The sequence below is a fragment of the Procambarus clarkii genome, chromosome 32, assembly GCF_040958095.1.
Source record: "Procambarus clarkii isolate CNS0578487 chromosome 32, FALCON_Pclarkii_2.0, whole genome shotgun sequence".
NCBI classification, from domain to species: Eukaryota; Metazoa; Arthropoda; class Malacostraca; order Decapoda; family Cambaridae; genus Procambarus; species Procambarus clarkii.
Genome location: NC_091181.1, coordinates 40,164,648 through 40,180,329, shown reverse-complemented (window position 1 = coordinate 40,180,329; position 15,682 = coordinate 40,164,648). Strand labels below are relative to the sequence as shown.

At 39.3% G+C, this 15,682-nt stretch overlaps 1 protein-coding gene across 3 annotated transcripts in view; it reads right to left on the bottom strand.

The window, feature by feature from the left end:
- Positions 1-1,713: 1,713 nt before the first annotated feature.
- LOC123759451 (proteasome activator complex subunit 4) overlaps positions 1,714-15,682 on the bottom strand; it is a 129,545-nt gene continuing 115,576 nt past the window's right edge. For all 3 annotated transcript variants that reach the window (XM_045744537.2, XM_045744538.2, XM_045744540.2), the window contains 2 exons: positions 15,105-15,311; positions 1,714-12,979 (listed from right to left, as the gene is read on the bottom strand). In XM_045744537.2, the coding sequence (XP_045600493.2) occupies positions 12,845-12,979; positions 15,105-15,311 (342 nt within the window). In that variant the 3' untranslated portion in view covers positions 1,714-12,844. The remainder of the gene's footprint in view (positions 12,980-15,104; positions 15,312-15,682) is intronic.

Sequence of the window (15,682 nt, the reverse complement as noted above, 5' to 3'; positions counted from 1 at the left end):
TAAATATGTAAATGGGCATCGGAAGCACAAATTAAAAGGATTTATTAGAGGAAAATTTGATGCTACACATTTTAAAATTTGCAATGGATGTTATTTTAGTAAAATGAGTGCTGTTTGTTCAACTGGATATATATATCTAGTATCATATATTAATTGACTAAGGTGAAGATATCCAATTAAACTAGATTGCCACAATTTCACTGAAAATTCCCAAACTCCTTTAAAGGTCAGTTATGGTCATGTCTGATGTAGCAATCATTTGCCAATTTTAGTTACCTGGATCTTATCCGGAGAGGGTCTCTGGGCCCTTGTCTAAGGCCAGGCTTGACTTGAGATAACTTTGTCCAACAGGCTGTTGCTTATAGCTGCCTGTAGGCCCACGTACCCACTATAGTTCAGTTGGTCCGGTACTGGCTAGAATTTATCCAATTGGTTGTTGAAGTCCACCTTTGTGCCGGCAGTATTTCCAATGCTTGCTGGGAGAGTATTGAACAGCTGTGGACTTACGATGTTCAGTGTTCTCTGTGCCTATGGCACCTCTACTTCTTGCTGGTTCTATTCTACATTTCCTTCCTACCTTTTGCTCCCAGTATGTTATTCTACTGTGCAAGGGACTTGGCCTTCCAATATCTTCCATGTATATATTATTTGATACCCCTCTCATCTCCTTTCCAGAGGGTACATCTTGAGAGCTTTGATTTGGTCCCCAGTTGGTTAGGTGGTTTATCGTGTCTGTGCCGTATATGTTCTCTGTATTCCCTCTATTTCGGAAATCTCTTGCTCTGGAAGGGGAAGCGAGTACTAAGCAATACTCCAGAAGGGGCAGCACCAGTGATTTAAATAGTATCATTGGTGTGGGGGGTCCCTGGATTTGAACATAATCATATTCCATCCTATAATTGTCCCAGTTGCCGCTATATTTGCTTGGTTGTGTTCACTAAATGTTCAGTCAGACATCGTAATTCCCAGATCTTTTGTGTGTCGCTTTCCTTGCATGATTGTGTTTTGTACCCTGTGTTTCATTTAAGTTCGTTTCCACCATACCTTAGTATAGTACCTGGAACTTATCACTGTTAAACATCATGTTATTTTCTGTTGCCCAATCAAGGACTCTATTAATATTGGCTTTTAATTTTTCAGTGTCTAATACAGAAGAAATTTTCATGATTTTTGCATTGGCAAAGGATGCCACGAAGCTGTGACGAGTATTTTGATCTATATCCGAGGTGAGAATGAGAAAAGAGCAATGGTGCAAGGACTGTGCCTTGGGGTACAGAGCTTTTCACTGCACTTGATCTTATTTGATTGATTCTTACTTTTTGTATTCTGTTTAACAGAAAATTTAAAATCAAACACCCCACTTTACTCGTTATCCCAATTTATCTCGGTTTATAGGGTATAACTCCATGGTCTCTCACATCCAGCTTGTCCTGGAGAAGGTTTCGGGAGTTCTACTCCCGAGATAATTCTTTCTTTATTATGCACTCCATTCCCATCCCATGGGCGGTGGTGAGAAGGGTTATAGAGGCACACAATCGGTTCAGGAACTGAACCCCATAGTTCATTTAGCTAAGCAAGTGACAATCCTTTGAAGCTAGTTACACATACATGTACATACATATATACAATCATTTACACAAATACATGTACATCAATAATCTTTTTTTATCAATAATGTATTTTGTAGGATATATGATGATGAATGACTAGATATTAAGAGTTTTAAGTGTTTTTAATAAATTTGAAAAAAAAAGCAGCTCATACAGGAAATATAAAACATTTATGTATGTTAATATAGGAAACAATATAATTATCCTTGTACTTGGCCATCAATAAAAATTCTTGAACTGACAACAGTACAGTATGTGGCTTGAGCATCACAGTGTAGAATGCCAAATAGGTTAGAATCTTTATTAAAGTACAAAGGCAAAACTCTCACAAAATAAAACATTTAATGTGATAAAACTCCTTTTTCTGAGTAGACTATTTCTCCTGTACTTAAGCACTGGTACCACTAAGCCTGAGGCTCGTGCAAGTCCTTCAAGAACCATGTTGACCTCTTGGGTGCCAGTACCAGAATCTGGCTCTCATACAGACCAACTGGAGTGTGATGAGATATTCCCAAAGCTGAGAAAGGTCAACCATAAACACAAAATATAACAAACTGGTTCAAAGAAACAAATAAGTAAACATTACATACAAAAGTATGACATGGGTGAATAAATCTAGCCCTAATTTGCCCAAACTGCCACCAGATAAAGAAGCCTAGAGCACTTTGTCATGTCTTTCACTTTTCCTAGCTCAAAAACAACTGGTAAGGCATCCCTAAAATACCCACTGGGAAAACAAGGATAGGTTGGAAAGCTACTGAAGGACTGCCAGAAAAAAAGCATTCTTGTAACTCAGTGTGACCGGGTATTCACAGCAACACCTCGGAGGAAAATAGCTTTGCTGAAAAGAAAGTCAGTAGTTAAAGCCAGAAAAACCAGGTCATCACGTGTATGTGGAGGAGGATCTAAAGAAACCAACACCCTTTGGCTGCTGGGCCCACCAAAATCCCAGAACCAAACAGCAACTGTGGACAAAAAGGCAAAAAATGCAGCCAAAGCAAACTGGCCACACATCAAAAAATTGTGGAGAAGACCGTCCATTGACACAAGATACCAGCTAGTGGTGGTGGTAACAACAAAAAAGTAAACTTAAATGAGCTTAGACTTTGTGCGAGTGATCATGGTTTTGGAGCAGAATCCTAAGGATCGAGACTGAGGAAAATGTAAGCACACAAATCTGCAGAGCATACTTGGCTCCAACTGGCGCTAGGTAACACACACAAAGCCTCCGACTTGAACCAGGAGGAAGGAAAACTGAAAAAGCTTCCACAGGAAAAACAAACCCCAAGATCCCCAGTAGTATAGTTGGGTTCATTCCTGACTTGAATTCCAAGTTCAAATCCTGGGGACCAGGATACAAATGATTGGGTACATTTCCTATAACCTAATGCGCCTGTTCACCTAGCAGTAAATAGGTACCCATGAGTTGCATCCTGGGTATGGTCAGTAATATGACCTTGGGGAGGAGGTACATTGATATATGCTTACCATATATATACTGTACTGTACACATTAATAGTAACTGTGTTGAGGGACAGGCAGTTAGTGTAAAATTCAGACCTGAAAGCCATGAGACCCCTTTCCTTTCACAGTACAGAAAAGACCAGGGTCAAGGATACATCCCTTTCCTAGGGCTCAGACCATGAATGAGGAAGGGAATAGCAACTCTTCCTCCAAAGAATCATTCCACTAAAACAAGGTTGTTGGAGGAGAATGAACTGAGGCCACCATAAGAAATCCTTGAGGAAACAAACCGTGTTTCGGAGGTAGTTTAAGAGGCCAATTGAAAAGGACGACGACCCTTGGCCAAAACAGGATCAGATTAGGCAGACTTACACTATGTGCACACGGGTAAGAGCAACCCCTCAGAATTTGCCGCCATACAATAGCAGGGGCCTTTAACCCTTGACGTGTGCATTTCACAAGAAAATTAACCTGTGGTACACATGTCATCCTAAGACATTTAAGACTAACATTTGAAACTGCTCCTTATACAGGGTTCCTAACTGATATTTGAGGCCTCCAAAATTCACACCCCATTTTGAAAAGTGAAAATTTTTTGAACATTTTTCCTATGCTCAGAGAATGGTTTTTAATAATATTGGAAGAGAAAACCTCTTGGGTGCAATGAGAACTGGCTGTCAGGATAAATAGGGTCAGACACAGACTTTATCCCAATAAATCAGCCAATGAGGGGAAGGCATATGAATCCACAAATAAGAATTACTAAATGTGCTTCTAAGTGCAATTCAGGTACTGGCACAATGCACTTGTACACACAAGCATAGAGCTAACTACAATAATGCCTCATTAGCAGGCACCTAAACCCTTTGAAAAGACATGTCCAGTGGGCAAGGATATACAACCAGATAAACCAGGGAAGAAAACAATGGGATAAAGTTGGAGCAAAATGGTAACCTGAGAACATATGTGGGTGGTATAAAATACTTATGTGCAAACAAATTGCCAATGGATCCAAGCAGGCCAGCTAACTTTCACTGTACCAGGCAAATAAATGAGACACGTTGCGGGCCAGAATCCGGGATGCCCTGGGCAGCCATCTGGTGAATTAGGGTAGAAGTTTAAATGCAACAAACTATCATTTACATTATTTCTGCTAAATTTTTTATTTTTCAAGCATTTTTTTTTTTCCTGCCTGTCTGGCTGGTATTCCTTGGTTTTGGATTGACCTTTGATCCCCAAACTTTCCTAGCCTCTTTGAGAGAACCAGATTCTGGCCCTAGTTTCAACTAAGTCAGTGTGGGTCTATGAGGCCTGGCATGATCCTATGACTAAGGATTACAATACTGGCACTTAAACCTTTGAAAGCTACCGAGGGAGGCCTTCCGAGAAATTGGTGGAATACATGAACTAGATGCATCATTTCATTCCACCTCGAAACTATATACTAACTCAAATACTGTACAATCATTCCATTGACCAATTGTTATATCTAGTGTACTTATAATACATTCACAATTATTCTCAAACCTTACTGATAACTGTATAAATATATACTGTACTGTATTTTCATTTATGGATATTTCATATTGCTACTATATGTATAAATGAGACCATATTTAGGGGGCCCAAATCAAGTTTACTCTTGTACATAGTTTTCAGATTTGCATTTCTTTGATACGTGTATTTACATTTTAAAGCATTAGCACGACGGTTACTCAAGAGTTTTGTTTTTGTTTTTTAAAGTGTCAAGGTTTCACAAATATTACTGCATGGTCATGCTTTTAGTATCATTAGAGACAATAGACAAGGTTCTATAATCTGAATTGTAAAAATGTCCAAGTTAAGTTTAATAAGAATTCCTATTATTTTTTAATTAAATCACTTTTATAAAAACTTTTTCAAAATACTCTCGATCAGTATTATAAATGCTGCCAAGTTACACACAGTATAAACTCAATCAACAAACTACTTACTGTATGTGGGACCAGTCCCAATTTGGTGCAGTGATGGATTCGTTGCAACCTAAGATGCCAATAGGAAGCATTTGCATAATTTTTTTTATATACACAATAAAATGGCCTAATTGCTTCTTTTAATGTTGCATCCATCTATGAAAATCATTGAAAACTTGACTGGAGCCACATTAACAGTTACCATTCATATTCTAATATTTTCCACGCCTGAACCTCAAAACCTCATATTCCAAGAAAAATGGCCCATATTTGTGAATGAAAACTGGGAATCTCTAATGAAAATGAACTATAGAATTTGGTTTTAAATATGCTTATGGCTTTCCCAAGGCCCCTCGCAACCCGTTCTCGCAAATTTAATAAGTCATTATTGACTTATTAAATATGTGCATAGGTGACATACTTAACATAATAGATACCCTTAAAAAGATTCATAGAAAACACCGACCTTACCTAACCTTGTTAGTATCTTAAGATAAGCATCTTATTGCTTCGTAATTACAATTATTACCTAACCTATAATTGGTATAGGTTAAGTAATAATTGTAATTACGAAGCAATTACCTAACCTATAATTGGTAATCACCTAACCTATAATTGGTATAGGTTAAGTAATAATTGTAATTACGAAGCAATAAGATGCTTATCTTAAGATACTAACAAGGTTAGGTAAGGTCGGTGTTTTCTATGAATCTTTTTAAGGGTATCTATTATGTTTAGTATATCACCTATGCACGTAGTTAATAAGTCAATATTGACTTTACGAATTTGCGAGAATGGGTTGCCCCTCGCCTTTTCCATGTAATGTTGCATCCATCTACCAAAATCATTAAAAATGCAATTGGACCCATACTAAGTTACTATTCATACCCTAGTATTTCCCACTGTATGGGCAGATTTCACCAAGCAAAATATAAATTTCAACCTGTAAGATGAAGGACAACCACCAAGAGAACCTGTCTGTAAAGAGGTTTAACCATATCTAAGCATATTTGCCATACCCTAGCCCTGATATCTAATTTTAAAAGAAGGGGCCCATATTTTTAAATTTTCTACAACTGGAGAAAAAAAATGATTTTAAATATGCTCGATGGCTATCCTAAGGCCCGCAACTCTTACTTCTAATTATTTATCCATCTATGGAAATTAATATAAAAAGGTGATAAAAGCCCTATTAACACTTTCGCGCTCTCGGCGAAGGTCACTCAGCGTGGCGTTTTTATCGCTTAAGCGTAAAAACAAAAATGTGTATACTCTTTTTACTTTTCTGACCTTAGTTTTCATGCTACGTATTTTATTTTGGTACCAACGTGTTCGCAATAAAATTCTCTAGAAGAACACCAGTAAAAAAAGTCACAAAAGCTATAGAGATACCAGCATGAAATAAATAACTACGAAGATGAGTCGCCGTGAGCGCTCAACAGCAACAAAATGTTTTTACTCTTGGGATTATTATCACCTCTACAATTGTCCTACAGCCTTAATTTTGGTATCAATGGACTCCCAATAAAATTCCCAACACGATGATATGAATATAATCGTAGAATAATGGTCCCGGCCCACCCGCAAGAGTGTGGGAAGTGGGCGCACTGTTACCCGGTAACGGTGACCGGACGACACACGCGCGAAACGTTGCTTTGAAAGTTTATACTTATTTCACTGTTCTGATATTATTATTGTATGTATGTCATTCATTTTTGTGGCAATGTTTTTGCAATAGAATGTTCTATGAGCTAAATTATACTACACAAACTTGGACCAAATAGGTGTACTTACCAAGGGAAGGCTGGTTGTGGAACAGTAAGTTGAGCATTTGTTCTTCTCTCCACCTTCTTCAGGTTCTTCATTCCTGAAGTTGCTCAACAGATGGTTTGTAGGTGGAGTGAAGCTGTTGCGGGTGGTTACTTCTTCACCACCCAATACACCTGTTTCCGGTGGTAATTGGTGTAGCAGGGAACAACACAGAGTGCAACACCACAGGTCTTGCATCCATAGTTCGTGTCCTTCCTTTTACCGGACCGTGTGCATGCATGACACTTGAGACGTTTGGGCAGTCTGTAAATTTCATGTTTCAGTTTGTAGTTCATGCGATTTTCTGAATCAACAATAGGGCGGCCAGGTCCTCTCGCTGGAGGTGTAACAGGAGTTGCAGGAGAGTCAGATTCATCTGACAAAACAGTTTCGTCAACTGGCAGTGTGCAGACATGTCGGGTTCAGATTCGTTGTCTGCTTCATCTTGAGGTGGTGTAGTGAACAAAGGCTGCCTCACACCAGATGGTCCGGGAGTTGGCATGGCGTCAGCATTGGCAGGAGCTGTGTCATCATTTATGTCTGGAGCGTGCCGCAAGTGTTGAGATGATGATGATGTTTTAGGCCACTCCTCTGTGTCCCAGTGCAATAGGGCCCAGATTGCCACTTCGTGGAACTGTAGCAATGTTAGCTTTTTTCGATCAGTTGTGTTGTATTTGTACAAAACATAGGCATTATGCAATGCCATTTGCAGGAAATAAAAGGTAATCTTTTTGGTCCACTTGTGAGTTTTCCTGGTAAAATGGTAATATTTAACCATTTGATCGAAGTGGTCCACACCTTTCATGAACTTATTGTACTCGCAAATTGCAGTCGGTTTGTTCACTGTTCTGTTGTATTCCACTTGTTCCGTCTCGGTTGCGAATTCGCTTCCTTCGCTGAACTCGCCGAGTGTCTGCATTGTGGATGTTGGTAATGATTGAAACCACTCGCTTGTCTTTCCACAGGAGAATGAAGGTATTATCTTTGCGGCGGTATACTGTGGTATCCAGTGGAAGTTTACCCTTGGCTAGAACTTGCAATACCTTTGGGGCGCCACGTAGCATTCTAATTGTGCCACATGTGTACACCCCAAGTTCTCTCAATGTTTCTTGAGTGCTTGTAGAAGTGCTTGGGCCTTGACCTTGATCCATTTTTGATGAAGTAATTGGGTATAATCCACACGGAAACGGGTAAAAATGCTCGAGTTTGGCACGCGAGGGGAGCGTGATCGACTCACGACACATGACACGAAAACAATGGGCCCGTCACGTGACCGGGTAGGCCGACGCGCCAGGCGGCCTAGTGTTGAGAAAGAGAACTTCATGGCGCGTCGTTTGAAACAAACTCCAATGAAATCGGATTAAAATTGAATTTTATACAAATATTTTAAAAGTAGACATAACTTTATGTCCACTATGCATTTACGTTAGACGAAACCGAACGCGCCGGCGCGTCCAGATAGCGCGAAAGTGTTAAGAATGTTACCATTTATACCCTCATATTTCACCATGCTTTATGGGCTGATTTCACTACGGAAATTTGTAATTTTAATCTATGATATGATGGGCATCTTTTCCACAACCCATCCTCAGACTAAGTCCATTCCATCCAGCAGTCGACTCCAAAGACGAATTCATCAATTTTTAACATGTAGTTCATTCAAAAAAGGATTTTTTTTAAATATAAATTAATATTGTTATATTAGCATTCTGTACATATTTAGGTATTGGTTAGGTTAGGTGTAACAGTGGTGCTCAGAACACTACCTTGGGGTACACAGTCGTATAGCCGTACAGAGGCAGAGAGAGCAGTACCGGTGACCAAGACAAAGATGAGTGTCAAAGATTAACCCAAAAAGCTTAGCAGAATCTTTGTACATAAGGGGATGACTATAAAATGATAAAGGGGGACAAAGAACGACCTGCTTCAGAGTAAAAGTCATAGCACAAGTTTTAGTTGTAGAGAACTTGAAGCTATGGGGGGCCTGAGAGCTGAGTGGAGAGCGCTTCGGATTCACAGTCCAGAAGTTCCGGGTTTAATCCCTGGTGGAGGCGGGAAACAAATGGGCAGAGTTTCTTTCACCCTGATGTCTGTTACCTAGTAGTAAATAGATACCTGGGAGTTAGACAGATGATACGGGCAGCTTCCTAGGGGTGTGTAATAAAAAGGAGGCCTGGTTGAGGACTGGGCTGTGGGGACGCAAAGCCCCAAAATCATCTCAAGATAACACAGCAACCTCTAGACAAGACAAGACAACACAACATCAATCACAAGTTGCAGCTGTGGTTGAAGGAAAGGCGAATCACCTTGATGGGGGGGGGGGGGGGCTGGTCGCCCACCCCACAAGCCTGCGAAGTTGAAAAGAGGGTCAATTATCGGCATATAAATGAACAAGTAATAATTTCATCCTTGAATAAGCCCCCATACTCACCATGGAGCCACAATTAGAGGATAGGACACCTGACAAGACAAGGGCCCCCCAGGGGTGCATCTTGGGTATACCCAGTATGCACGGCAATCGCCACTTTAAGAACCGTCAGTCCGTCAAGCTCGGGTTCAGCAACAAAGGCAAAGATTGACAATAATAGCGTCCCCTCACTCAAAACATGGGGGTACCACAGTTTTTCGGGTGAGAGATTGTGCCTCTCCAAACACCCGGACGTCAAAACAGATGATGATTGAAAGAATAATCAAGAGATGGCAAAAAGTTGACAGGAAATGATAATCAGAAAGGAGAAGAGGGAGGGGGATAGGCAAAATGAAACTGAAGGAAAAGGGATCCAGCACAATTAGTGAAGATGGCAGCAGGAGCATAAGGCTTCAAAAGGACAGAGGACTATCCCATGGAGCATCACACACCGGCCGCCGCCAACCAAGCCCCCTTATGACAACAACAGTCTGGAAAGGGAAGGGGATATGTGGGTGAAGCATTTACAGGGTCACGGTTCGAATAATAGTAGTCAGTGAAGCATTTGTTCCAGATGTGTTCGGACACCATCAGTTGTGAGTCCTATGTAAATATTTTTTCCATTCATAAACAGAGGGTTTGGCGGGTGCATGGAATGGACTTTGGCCTTGAATTAGGAGGACAGGCGGCTTTTCCAAGTGTGCATTCCAACCCAAGATTTGCCAAATTGAGGATCATTGAGTCAAGGTTTCACTATTATGTTTCAAATTTTGTCAAAACCCATGAACATTTTTAAAATCTAGAAAAAAGAAAAAGTGTGTTTTTGAGACTTGAATTTCCCACCAAAAATGGTGCCACAAATCCTCAACAATATCAGTTTTAATTATATAACTTACATTTGTATGTACTTTTCAATGATTTGTATATAATTAAGCCGATTATGGTTTAGACTTAACAGAAAAACCTTGTTGTCAGCTCACCATTATTGCTAGACTTGTGTGGGTAGTCAATGCAACTTTAGAAACAAAAATGATACTTAGATTTGTCTGATTTCTTTCAAATAAAGCTCAAAATTGAGCTAGTAACCAAGGCTATCTAATGGCAATACAAAATATTAAAAGAAATGGCCAAAAACATGATTTAGGCCCCTTACATAAATAATCCAAAACCACAAACAAAATTCAAACTGTAATAAATAGCTTTCCGAGTGAAAACAAAACATTATGCACTTGTACCAATGATGTCCAGACACTTTTGATTGGTTGCTTTATTACTTGAAACTTGTTACTACAGTACATAGGTGGAATGATTCCATAACCAATAAATATTTGTATAAAATTTCTCTGCTTATCTGTACAATACTTTGGTTCTACTATAGCTTAAAAATACTTACACAAGTAGTTTTGTCCTACAGTGCTTCACCAACCAATGAAAAGTAATAAAACAATTTTTTATACCTAGAAAGAACCAATCATGCAATCTTGACAAAGTTAAAATAATGAATCTGCCCCAATTCCCTAGCTCTACTAGTGACATGTACACGGTATAATCCCCTTAAAACTTATGTACTTATTCACTCCATGAGGTTACCCTGATGTATATCTTATCATGCAATGGTGGTAGCATATGTTAAATGCAGTACCTTCTGTTTTATATACAATATATATGTAAATACTTTTGAAATTTACAAAAAGTTACATATAAAATACAGCCTTGATTTTAACTTACAAATATTACTTGGCCTTTGTAAACCAGAAATAAATAAAATGCCTGGTATTATTAAATTGCATTGCAAAGGGTTTTACGGTATCAAATACAAAGACTGGCAATGTGCAATAATTGTCAATCCAATTTAGAACTACCCACAGGTTCCATTTTAGAGCTTTATAAATTAGATGCAATTCATAACTTCTTCAATGACATTTCTATGGATTGTGTTACATTGCCCATCTGCAGAAATAAATTTAAATAGATTATTCTTCATATATCTAAACTGGGACAAGGTTTGTGTGCTTCAGTCAAGCATGTCTGTGAAAATGAGGTCCCCTAATGATTTTTAGCAAATGTAAATTTACTCTGCAGTTCTGAAGCTAAAATCTTGAATTTTCATCTAAATCTTTGAAGTTATTTAGGTTCCCATAATTTTGTTTTTTATTGAATATTTCCAATTCTGGCTAATTGTAGGTCATTACTCTAACCTTAAAGATTTAAACTGAATAAGAGCATATATACATAAATACGCACACATTACCTAACTTGGTTCACATTTTAAAAATAATGAAGTTTACATCAACTGGATACCATGCAATAAAAAAAGATGTTCTGAATTCTCATGTCACTATTGTGCTGTTTGCTAGGACTAATGAGTATTGGCCACAGATAGCCTAGAATAGATCGACACTTTATGCATGGTAAGTGTCAACATTTGACACTTCACATACTGTGAGGACGGGATAAAGTTGCGTATGACAAATTACCGAGAGCTAACTTGTCTTTGTGCAAGTGAAACAACAGTAACAGAGATACCAATGTGAAAGATACAACTAAATATCAGTAATGCAATATCATGGAGTAGTAGTTCTTGCTAATGGCACTGGTAAATTTTTAAATAATCTAATACAACAAATTGCTTTAAAAATTAATTACTTGAATAAATCATAAAAAGCAATGAAGAGCAGATGCTTTAGTGATGCCCTAGGACAAAAGTCCAAACTTCATGCTGTTATATATCGTAAAACAAACAAAATCTTTAGAAACAAGTACCACAAACTTGTGCTTTACGAATGATCACGTTATACCTAAGAGCTACAAACCGAGATGGTGATGACGACCCACAAGAAAGTTGGAGAAGAGCTGAGCTATCTTCACTAACGTAATGTCTGCGAGCAGAAAAACTAAATCTGTCTGCTACATAAAGTGAAAGAAAAGCAATTTACAATTAATGAGGATAATGTAACAATCAAAGAACACAGTTCTACTATAGTAATAGGAAACCATTCCAAACCTCAGATTAATGTTATCTGTAAGCACTAACCTCGGCATCACTGAAATTTTCAATGCCTTATTAATAATGTTTGATCGAACTGTACTGTCAACTAACCAATATGGTACTCAGTAAGTGCTCCGCATTACAAATTCTTTATGCTAACTCTGAACATTTAACTCTAATATCAAAATGGGCTGCACTTATTCCAGGCAGTCAATGTTTAAAATGTGCTGTGAATGATATGAGTAAGACATCCAGTTGTATGCTTCAGTGGCAAAAAGCTAGTTATCATAATATTTAATTTAGTTAAAAAATTTATACAAACTTTCAAGAAGTTACAATGTCTTTACCAATATAAACTTAATTTGCATTTTCAGCTAACATTAACTTGCCATACAGTAGCTTAATTGCATACAAAACCAGGAGAGCACACCAACAGAGTAACCTGACACCCTGGTTAATGCAACTCCTCCCACACATGAAGGTAAAATAAGAAAACTGCTTGCTTACATGTGCTACATCTCTTAGGGATCATAAAATACTTTAGCCACATTGACTTGAATCAAGTATAAGGTTTCCACAAATGATATTCGAGTTATTAAGACAATGTATCATGTTAGGCATAATAAGAAGGGGAGAGCAGCAGATCTGTCAGTACTACCAACTGGTCCTCGGTAAATTTCTGCTTATGGTCTCTCCAGTTGTCATGATGTGTCCTTCGAAAATTGCTGAGGGTCTTCTTTATAGTTGCCTGTGACAAAAATAAGAAAATTAACTCAACATGAAAATATAATAAATAAGATAACCTCAAAGCAGACCAAGAAATATACAGAACTGAACACATGCCACCTATTCAACTGCACTGACTTGAACACTGAGTGGTTCTGTGCCTTACATAAAATCACAGGACTATTCACCAACACTCTAGCCAGAGAGGCAGTCACAACATACATTGATGATGTTGGCAAGCACACACACAGTAAACATGCAGTCCTAATATCATCATTGTATCAAATATTCTTTGGTAACAGAGTTAATTAGAACTTTGCCAAGATTACTGGTTATTTGTCATGAATTCTATGACAGGGCCATTGTAGTGGTGCATGTACAGCATTTCAAAAAATTCAAATACAGTGGCACCTCGACATACAATTGCCCCTACTTACGATAATTTCGAGTTACGATGTAAATTTCATCGAAGAATGCGACTCTACATCCGATGGTGTCGTCGACTTGTTCTTGGGAACCCCTTGTTCCCAAGGGGTTCACAAACCAAGTGATCCTCTGTATATCACTATCAACATTTATATGCACCAAAACCTACTATCTTTGTTATCTTGAGATGATTTCGGGGCTTAGCATCCCCGCGGCCCGGTCCTTGACCAGGTCTACTTTTCGTTACACACTCCCAGGAAGCAGCCCATAGCAGCTGTCTAACTCCCAGGTACCTACATACTGCTAGGAGAACAGGGGAATCAGGGTGAAAGAAACTGCCCATTTGTTTCCGCCTCCACCGGGGATCGAACCCGGAACCTCAGGACTACGAATCTGAAGCGCCGTCCATTCAGCTGTCAGGCTCCATTTAATACTTATAATCAGTTCTGGTGAGAATGGTGATGAAATCAAAATACTGTACTTTAGTACAGCATGGAGCCACAAGCAGATGATGCCTGCAGTTACATGGTGCAAAACAATGCCTCCAATATTCTACTCATCTCGTTATGCCTAGCTACAAAACTGCCGTTATTATCACATTTGTCACAAAATCCCGAATATGAATCCATATTCATAACAAAATGAACATTGGTGATGGAACATAAGGTCATTTCATGATGCGTAGATGCAGGAAATAATGGCTGGATGCTGTCTCTCTCTACCTCATGTTGTGAATATCGTAACTAACATTGTGTTCACCGATATCTGAATGTTGTACATAGTCTATCAGTCAGGATCATCTACAACACTATCAACGCAAAATAATTTCTTTACCTATTTTGGTCGTCATTACTAATTGGTGCTGTGGCCCCTAGCTGCACAGCTGTGCTGTGCACAGGTCCTCCATGCGCCAACCTTACCTTGAGGTGCTTCCGGAGTTTACCGTCCCCGCGGCCCGGTCGTCGACCAGGCCTCCTGGTTGCTGGACTGGTCAACCAGGCTGTTGGATGCGGCTGCTCTCAGCCTGACGTACAAATCACAGCCTGGTTGATCAGGTGTCCTTTGGAGGTGCTTATCCAGTTCTCTTTTGAACACTGAGAGGGGTCGGCCAGTTATGCCCCTTATGTGCCTTGGTCGCTCTTTCAGTACCAAGGCTGTTTCAGCCAGCACAGATCTTATCTTGAGATGATTTCGGGGGCTTTTAGTGTCCCCGCGGCCCGGTCCTCGACCAGGCCTCCACCCCCAGGAAGCAGCCCGTGACAGCTGACTAACTTCCAGGTACCTATTTACTGCTAGGTAACAGGGGCATTCAGGGTGAAAGAAACTTTTGCCCATTTGTTTCTGCCTCGTGCGGGAATCGAACCCGCGCCACAGAATTACGAGTCCTGCGCGCTATCCACCAGGCTACGAGGCCCAGATGCTGACGATTTTTATCCAAGTTGGCGTCAGTTTACAGGAGTCCTGTGGCACAGGATGTGAGCCCCGTGTACCCACGGGAGTTTTAAATCACTCCCTATACTGTACCTACAAACACCACATGGCACTCTGTGCACCCTCGATTCAGTGCCTCAAGGCTCTCTTCTATCTAGAATCTCTGTAGAATTAATACTCTAAATTCATTAGCACTAATTTTTCTTCCACATGATGTAACTTTACATTAAAATCTTAAAATATCACAGCCTAATGAAAAAATATAAATGATAAGTGCAATTGTAACTCACAGGTACAGGATGTGGGTCGTTGAGATGTTCACTAAGTGTAACTAAAACCTGAGGCATCATGTCTGGGACATCATATGGGAAGGCACTGACATAAGCACACAACCCTAAAACTCCTGCATGTAACTCTATAACATCTAGGGTCTTTAATGGTTGTTTTGGTCTTCTCTTTTCATCACGGCCATTCTGTAGCTTGGAAGTGAAGTCTCCCTAAAAATAAAAATGAAATACAGGTACAGTTAATTGGTAATAATTTTTAACAATATTAAAACACTTGCATCCTTTGCAATATTGGGGTGGGAAGACGGTTCTGGTGTATTACATTCACAAAATTTCTTCCTACAAAACGAAAAGTACACATGGATTTGGGGATTTTTCATCTTCAAAAGTAGATTTGTATAGTTGTGTGTTAGGTCTGAGAAACAAATCAAGAACAAAAAATTATTACACACAGAAATCACAATAAAGTGATGTATCAAATGAACAAATCCACAAGGGCTGTGACGAGGATTCGAACCTACGTCTGAGAGCAACCCAGATGCTGCCTTAATCGACTGAGCTACGACATGGTCAAAAGAATT